The following is a 9130-nucleotide window of genomic DNA, read 5'->3' as shown; positions in this document are numbered from 1 at the left end:
ATAATGACATATAAGTCTATTTTAATTAAAGTTGGAAATTTTTGTGTGAATTTATGATGTCTTGATGGTCAACAAAATACACTAACAATGCACCAACAACTGTTGTTTTGTAAACGAGCTGATACATATTCTAGTGGAGAATATTGGCAGTAAAATAAACGTCAGATTACACTATATGTGGTTACATAATTAGCTATTGCGTAACACTAAATTATGAGATCCGCATTCTTCTCTTGGGTTTTGACGTTTCGTAAAATTACGGAATCTGCACTTAAAGAGTTAAATAAATATGAGTTTGTATAAATTGCAGACGCTTATTACTGACATTACAAATAAGATCTGCCAGGCAGTCCTCAAGTAAACAACACAAAGACTGCAGGATTGGCCTAAAGTCCTCAAATGGTTAAGACCTACAATATCTATAATAAATTAAATTTTCTCACTACTTTGTTTAATGCACAGTACACATTATACGAATAAAGTAAAATGTTTCTTAATTCGAATTGTTGATTGAAATATAGGACAAGAGAAACAATAATAAATATTTATTTTGTACATATTTTGTACTAATATATTATGTGGTAAAACTATTTACAACTAAAAATAAATATTATGATTGGGATTGGAAAGGGTTAGGAAAATATGTTACACTGTAATTAAAATTTTTAAATGAAGCTTTTTATAAAAATTAATTTAATACATATTTGTACAACTTATCAAATTAACATCAACATTAAACTTCGTACAACACAAAACGTAGCACTTGTGAACAGTTTGTGTATGCTGAGAAATACTTTTAGTGAACAGTCACTTCCATTGTTTCAATATCTGTAAAAAAATAATTTCTCACATTATTTACATAATATACAGTAAGGAACATAGGAAATTGATGATGTTACCAGCTTCACAAGTTATTCTAATTTATATTTAGGCATTGCAATGGAAGAAATAGCAGGAAAAATTATAGTAATGTATAAAAAATGCATAACGATTGTTGCTGCTTTGCATAGTTCTCAAAATAGTAAAAATGTTTTTTTTTTTAAACAAAATTGAAATAAATATAAATTTAAATTGCCAAAGACTCAAATCACTGCAACTCTTCTGTATACATAAATAATTTTGAATTTGGTTACCAGTAGAAAAAATATCTTGCATTAGTGTGACTTCACTTGTTTTGTGTTTTTGCTTTTAGTGCTCTAAAATCAAACACTTTGATGCTTACTTGTGCTTGGTGCTTACCAAAAAATGTTATGATTTGAATGATCTGAAGTTCAGAATGATAAGAACCTTTATTAGTTCCTAATTTAAAGGTAACAAAGAGGAACTAACCACTAAAAAAAATATTAATGACATTTAAAAAATCTTTTTGGTTATTTTAACGCTTACAAGTTATTGGTACGACCATCTATATTTTAGTTCACAAGTTTTAAAATGATTTAAATCAACAGCTTACCCCCAGAGCCTGCCTCATCAAACAGGTACTCGTCCTGATATTCTTTGAGATATTGAGTGGATCTTCCCTCATCCAAGAACAGCGAATAGACTCTCTTGACATCATCGATACTAACCTGGAAAGAGATCAGTATACAATTTTTAAAAGTTCACTCATAGTCTCATGCATACTTTTCTTGACTTGTGGTTTAATGTATTATTTTGTTATTATGGAAAAATGTGTTTCCACAACTCTACAGCAGTGTTAACCAGCGAACAATTTGTGAGCCAGAACTTATTTTTATAAGATACCTCAAAAGAAAAAGCTTAAATATTTCTAAAAGTGTTTTAATATTTTTTTTTTATTAATGAAAATTGCTTATTTTGTAAGCTAAAATATGCTACATACATAAAATTACAATTAATAATTAACTATAGCAATAATTTAATTAGAACACATCTAATACTCAGTTGTAATTAGAATTAAGAGTGTACAATTAGTACAAAAACCTCAGAATAACCAGAACCGGTGTTTGTTGCCTAAATGTATGGAGACCCACATTCTAGACATGTTTCATGTCTTGTTAGACTTAACTGTCTAATTCTAACCAGTTTGGGCAGATGTGACGTGTTTGCAATAATAATAAAAACTTATTATCCTCCAATAAATAAAATTATCAAGCAATGAATTTTGAAATAATCTATTCATTTTGTAACTAGCAAGTTGATTTCCATAAACTACAATATTTAACTTATTGCTAATATGATCTACATTGCAAACTAATAATCTCAACAGTAAAAATCACATTGTTTCTTGTTCTCTTGTAATCTACAGCTTAGATTACACTTGCAAATATTTAAATTTATTGTTTATACATTTTGAATTGCTTTAGAAAATAATTGAATATTATTTACATTTAATTAAGCAATTCAATTATTATTACATTACATTATTATCCAAGGAAAATAGAGTAAAGGCCATTTGAAATCCTTTTTCTCATTCAAAGACACAATACAAGAGTATAAATACAATTTTAACTTTTTGTACTATTATGGCTAAATTATTTCTAGTAAGTATGGCTGAACATAAAACTACAGATTACATCTGTTACCTTTATGACTACAGTAAATCATTGATCAAAACTGCAGAGTTAAAATGTATGCACAATTTTGGTTCTACTTAAAATCTTTCTGGTTTGACCCAAAACTAAAAAGCTCAATGATAAGGTCAAATTTCAAACTATTGTACAATCACATAATTAAATTGTTGTCAATTAGTTCATGTATGGAGATATAATAAAGAGAAAAGAAGTCAAGATTGTACCAATGGCAAGTGACAAATTAACAAATATTCGGATCCAGAGCCTTATTCAAATGTGGGACAAGTTATAAATTTTAAGTAACTAAAAGATTATTAAAATTAAATACTCTGATAAATAAAATAAACAATTACTATTATACTTTATCACTTATGTCTATAATAGTACTAATTTATCTTTGTAGTTTTGAAAATTAAATGGTAGGTTCTATTGATTACTTTCAAATAATAAAATATTAAACATGTAATAAGATTATACAAAATCAGATAACACATATGCCATAAATTTTAAGTAATGTTGGTATTCATACGATTGAACTATTTAAATTCCAAAAGAACATGTTGTAGTCTTTTATCCATAAAATTACCTCAGTGCTCTTACGCTTGCGACTCACGAGACTAGCTGTAGTGATCAGTTGAATGGCGTAACGTAATGATGTCTCTTTGGCAATTCGTGTCAACACTAACAATGCATCATCTGTCATCTCACAGTCTTCTTCTTCACACCTGGACAGAAAATTTGTGTAATGCATTTTTTGTTTCGTTATGTGAGAAACTCTATTTCATTATAAAAGGGTTACTTGGGTAAAGGGTCAATATTCTTTTATTGTAATGTTCTTGAATGGGTGTGGGTAGAAACACGGTTTTGATGGCACAGTCAAGCTAGGTCAGTGCTCATTTGGCAGTAATGATATGAAAGCTGTTTGTTCTTCAGTGCACTCTAAAACAAAACCCAAAATTGCTGCTGCAATAAAATTTCTCAACAATATTGTCTTTGCCTTGCATGTTGTTATTTGATTTCTTTAAGTAAATGCAATTTGTGGGAATTTATGAGAACACATTATGGCAACAATAAAATGAAAAAAATGGTGCTGTTTGTTTTGCAAAAGGATATATTATTAATTTTGATGATGAAGAGTTAATTAAGTATTAGACCGTCAATAATTCAAAGAATTCTGATACAAATTCAGTCATTCGTTTCTTCAAACTTTGAAGCAAATAAAGTAGCACATGTGATAAGAAGGCATGGTAGAATAACTGCAGAAAGAATCTGCAACATTTTTAGATTATAAAAACATATGAATGGAATAGATTAACTGAATATGATGTTATATGCATATCTCAATGTAAGAAAGACATTAAAATATTGTAAGATGACTGTCTTTTTACACATTCTAAAGGATAGTATTAAACCTCTTACATTATTTATAACTTATTTCTTGTCATAAGTTCTGTTGGAATAGTAACTCAATAACAGATACAAGTCTTGCAAAATTATCTGATAAAAACAACATGTTGGGTGCATACAAGAGTCAAGAGGCAGAACACAAAAACACGAGAAGAAACAATTAATCGAACATTGTATACTCAGTGTGGAGAAGACTTCCATGGCATGTGATTTCCCAAACACAAAAGTAAATGAATGCATGATTTCTTAACACAGCTGGTGTCATAACTAACATCATTCTTTCGATTCACACCTCGTCAAAATATTTTTTACGCAATTATTTTCTTGAAATATTTCAGCCAAGCTGTGGAAATATTTCATTCAGCATGAAAAACAAACCTTAAGAATAAATTTTAAGTACTAAAGTTTGTGCCGTGTGTGTATTAACTTTTTTTACAATTTTCATACTCTCAAAAATGTTATGTAATTATGGTATTTGTCCAATACCATTCATTACCTCACAACATTTTCAAGAATATTTAAAGACTTGCAATTATACATTTTATAACTATCCAATTGTCTATAAATAAATAAAAAAATTACATTTATTATAGCGATATTTCTTTTTAAGTAAACTAAGTTTTACAGAAAACATGTTTTTTGGGTAAAAATAATAAAACTAAAATAACTTAATTAGGGCTAAGAAGCCCTCTCTATACTTAACCTGGGGGCCAACTGCTGGGCAGGCGAGCTGCTTGCAAAGACAGGATTGCTCAGTGGCCACCCAACTAAGCAGCAGCCACGCTCAACATTGCTTGATCTGGTTATTTTTCGATAACCGTTGTACCCGCTACACTGTGCCATTGGCGCATACTATACATAAGAGAGAGATAGAGAAAAAGAATATGTTAATTTACAATAAAACATTACCTAATTTTCAGTATCTCCTTAAGCTCAGTCTCCTCGTACGGAGATGTGGCAATGATGACCATTCTGTCAAGCAGATCTAGTGGTATTCCATGGGGACTCTTGTAGTTGGTACCCCTGATCCTGGTAATACCACGATTGGTAGCCATAATGACAATTGGGGCCATCTCGTCCTCGAGGGCTCGGTTCAGGAAAGAGAAACACTCCAAGTCCAACATGTGAACCTAAATGTTTTAGTTGTTTATATTTTGGTTTATACATTCAATGTGACAATAATAATAATAACAATAATAATACATCAAAGTAAATATTTTAACCCTCTTGCTGCCAACGTACAAATATGTTAAGGCAAATAAGGTTTGGCAGTTTTTGCATTTACAACAGTAAAATGTTCAGCAGCAAAAGGGTGATTAATCACAAAATATAACTTAATGTTTAACCAATATTCCCTACACTATATTCATAAACGAGATGTGGCTAGAAAATAATCGGATATGTATTTGCACAGATTGAACGTACAACCAGTCATGTGACTCTCCCTTCCACTTCTCCTTGAGTATCGTCTGGCTCCTATGCTTACTCCACCCAGTTATAGGCAGTTCAACTTTTGTCTCTGCATCAGAAAAATATTGAGTATCCAGAGATCCAGAAAATTGTATGGTGAAGACTGTTTATCATGAATACAGAGATTCTCTGCTTCTCAATGGCAAAAAAAGCATGAATAACAAAATCAAAATTCAAGGCCATGATAATTGTTTTATATATATATATATATATATATATACATTCAAGGGATCATGCACATTGATTGGGTACCAGAGAGGCAGCCAGTGAATCTGAATTACTACATTAACGTCCTGACTACCCTACATATGTTTACAGAGAACACAGAATAATTTGTGGAATAAAAAAAAGTCATGGATTCTACACCATGACAATGCTCCAGCTCACAAAGCTAAAACGTTTTTGGTCAAACACAATATCACTGTCTTAGATCATCCACCCTACCGACTTGACCCCTGCGATTTTCTTTTGTTCCCCAAAGTCAAGACAGCTATGAAAGGAAACAGATTTGAGACTGTGGAAGCATTAAAAGAAAAAGCGATAGAGTCATGAACAGGGATACGAAAACGATCTGCAGCATTGTTACACGCAGTGGAAAATTTGCATTGAGCAGTGTAGAGATCGTGGAGAGGAGTACATTGAAGGGGATAACATCAAATTGTACATATCTGATCTCATCCTCAGTCCGGTTATTTTCTAGCCGCACCTTGTATATTTACTATTAGGTACACTCAGTTTGTTGTTCAACTGTTATAATTTATTGGGATAATTCAGGGAGTTGGACCACTTAAACTTATTTCACTCACAAACTGTTAGCATAGTTCACTTGAAAATATCTTCCGATTAAATTTATTGTTTTTGTAAAAGATAACTCTAACAATGTTTTTTTGTAATGTATAATGTGTACCATTGCTTTTTAATTTAAATATTCTCATATTTTTCTGTTACAAAACTTGTAAGTACTGTGGTGAATAAAAAGATTCTTTCATTAATTTTGAACCTCAAGTTGAAAATATAGATTGAAATCAGACAACACCAACTAATAGATTTGAACATTTTATTTCAGTTTGAGAATTCAGTAACATATCCTCCAACTGTCTTAACTGAATCAACTCATGCAGCTCAATACCACAAGAATGATAGATCGTTTTAGTGTATAATGTTAGCTGACAAGTTCCTTCTTTTTAACAATAATATCAAGGTCAGTAATCCATTTTTAATTTTTAAAGGTTATTAGTCATTAGTGCTGCAGAAAATATGGGCAGGTTCAGTTCTTAATTTTTGACAGTTAGTGCAGTCATTGAAGCATTATTGCTCCGAATTTTTTTACTGTGAACCGAATTGCATACAATTTTGGAATTAGGTTCATCTTACCCTTAACTTAAAAAAATGATTTGAACTCCGCAACCACCCTGGGGGTGGTTGCCACCCCTTCTCGGGGGGTGAATTTATTTTTTTTCAAAAATAACCTCAGATATCGATATAAGGCCTAATTTTAAGCAAAAAAATCATCTATAACGTTTTTCGAAAATCCCAATACTTTTCAAGTTATTGGCAATTGAAAATTCACAATTTTTTCACGTTTTTCATCGGTTTTATTTCATCGGTTTTTTGCAAATATCTCCAAAAATATACGTTTTATCGAAAAATTTTATGAAGAAACATAATTGTAGCAGAGGTAAAACAATGAACCATTTGATTTTTTATAAAGTACTCTAAGTGCAATATTAAAGCTATATATTAAAAATCAAAAGCAGTTTTTTATTTTGTCTGAAATTTTAATGGATTGTAGTCAATGCCATCTAGCGGCGAGCAGATGCATTTTAGGGATTCTAATAAAAAAGAGTTTTATAGTGCTCGAAATAAGCTTTAAAATGATTACTATTAAAAGTCTTTTGCACGTAAAATAAGTAAGCTGTATTGCAAATAAGAGGAGCATCTAATGTTTTTTTTTCTTTTAAATCAATGGGTTTCATTAATTGCCATTTCCACTGAAATTAAAATTAATCGTATTCGCCTAGAATAAACTTTATTATGAAGAGTTTGATAGATTGTATCAGTTTGGCTGCTTCAGGACACATATTTTTTCAAAAAAAGTCACGATTAAAAAAAATATTCAAATTTTTTAAAAAACCACACCTTTTTTTCATAATATCTCAAAAATGACGACATATACGTATAAAAGTGTAGTGATAAAAAATGTAGGTATATTTCTGACAAACAATTTGGATTTTTTGATTTTTATTTTCAAAACAAAAATTGACGGAAATATGATTGTTTAAAGAGCGCGTGGCAGTGCAATCACAGCCTCTCTTAAGCCTTTTAACCCTTCACCGTTTGAGAAAAAGGTTTTTTACTATATATTGCAATAAAAAGATGTTGTAGCTCTCTTAATTAACTTTACAACGGTTTTTTATAAATTTTGATAGCATTAAAAATTTAAGGAGTTTATGGTCCAAAAAACTTTTTCTACTTAGTAACTGACAATTTCGGAGTGTGAATATTTGGAGCATTGTGAAAGTACGCAGTATAATAGAGACCCAAAACTGTTGTAATGTGTGTATATATATATATATATATATATATATATATATATATACATAATATGGCTCATATATTTTGGAAACGTATGCATGAATACATACCAACGTTCTTATATGTATATATAACATTTGAGTGCATTTTTATATAATTTGTAAATATTTTATTCAATAAATGGCAATTTTTTTACTCTAAATTAAATTATTTTTAAATATGTATCATATATATTTACTGTTTTAATTTAGGGGTAGTTTTAAGGGTAGAAAAAGCTTAAGAATACGATAATCATTTTCGAGAGTGTGGAATAATATTTAAATCCTTTTCATTTTATCAAAAAACATTTTTAACAATTTTTTATCAAGGGGTAGTTTTCAAGGGTTGAAAATTTGATAATTATTATAGAGAAATATAAAATATTACTTACTCTATACTTACATCTTTTTATGTCGTACCAAAGTATTTTTTTTGTGATTTTTTCAATTTAGGGGTTGTTTGCAAGGGGTTATACGATTCTAAAGGGGTTGAAAATGATTTTAATATGAGGTGATTGTGTTAGAAAACACTTTTACAATTTCACCACTTACTATTAGACATTGTTTTCTAGCGATAAAATGGCTCAATATCAGTTTTTTCCATTAAGGGTTTGTTTACACCCCTTAAAAATAATAGGCGGAGTTCAGATCATTTTCACTTTTGAAGTTAAGGGTGAGATGAGCCTAATTCTAACAATTTCATGCAAATCGGTTCACAGTAAAAAAATTCGGAGGTAAGACCGTATTTTTCGTTTCAATGACTGTACTAAGTGAGTATAAGTATAAGTAAGAGATGTTTCTCTATGACAAATTTATTTCCTAATAAATAATTATTTTACTGTGATATATGAATATTTAAATCCAGTAACAAAATGTGTAGAAGCTATATTTTGAGTCGGAGTAGTGTATTAAAGAATAAGGTCAAGTAGGACTGTTATTATCTTTAGAACTACAAGTCTTAGGTTTTGAACTTGAGCAAATTTATAATTAACTAACACTAACAATCCAAACTTAAAAATAAAAAATGTACATTTGATCATATAACAGTTAATGATGTATGTTTATTGTAACAGATGTGGAGACAGATCAGTAATAGTCTATGCACATAAAACTAGCAACAGTGTTGAGTGAGTAAAGTGAGGATTCAGG

The 9130-nt window shown here is 30.0% G+C and overlaps 1 protein-coding gene across 1 annotated transcript in view; it reads right to left on the bottom strand.

The window, feature by feature from the left end:
* Nucleotides 1-656: 656 nt before the first annotated feature.
* LOC124354198 (ruvB-like 2) overlaps nucleotides 657-9130 on the bottom strand; it is a 29702-nt gene continuing 21228 nt past the window's right edge. Inside the window, exons 9-12 of the mRNA XM_046804478.1 lie at nucleotides 4848-5068; nucleotides 3118-3256; nucleotides 1454-1568; nucleotides 657-828 (exon numbers count right to left, since the gene is read on the bottom strand). Of these exons, the coding sequence (XP_046660434.1) occupies nucleotides 797-828; nucleotides 1454-1568; nucleotides 3118-3256; nucleotides 4848-5068 (507 nt within the window). The 3' untranslated portion in view covers nucleotides 657-796. The remainder of the gene's footprint in view (nucleotides 829-1453; nucleotides 1569-3117; nucleotides 3257-4847; nucleotides 5069-9130) is intronic.

This window comes from Homalodisca vitripennis, chromosome 2 (assembly GCF_021130785.1).
Source record: "Homalodisca vitripennis isolate AUS2020 chromosome 2, UT_GWSS_2.1, whole genome shotgun sequence".
NCBI lineage: Eukaryota > Metazoa > Arthropoda > Insecta > Hemiptera > Cicadellidae > Homalodisca > Homalodisca vitripennis.
Note: the sequence above shows the minus strand (reverse complement) of the source record. Positions and strands in the feature narration are given on the sequence as shown.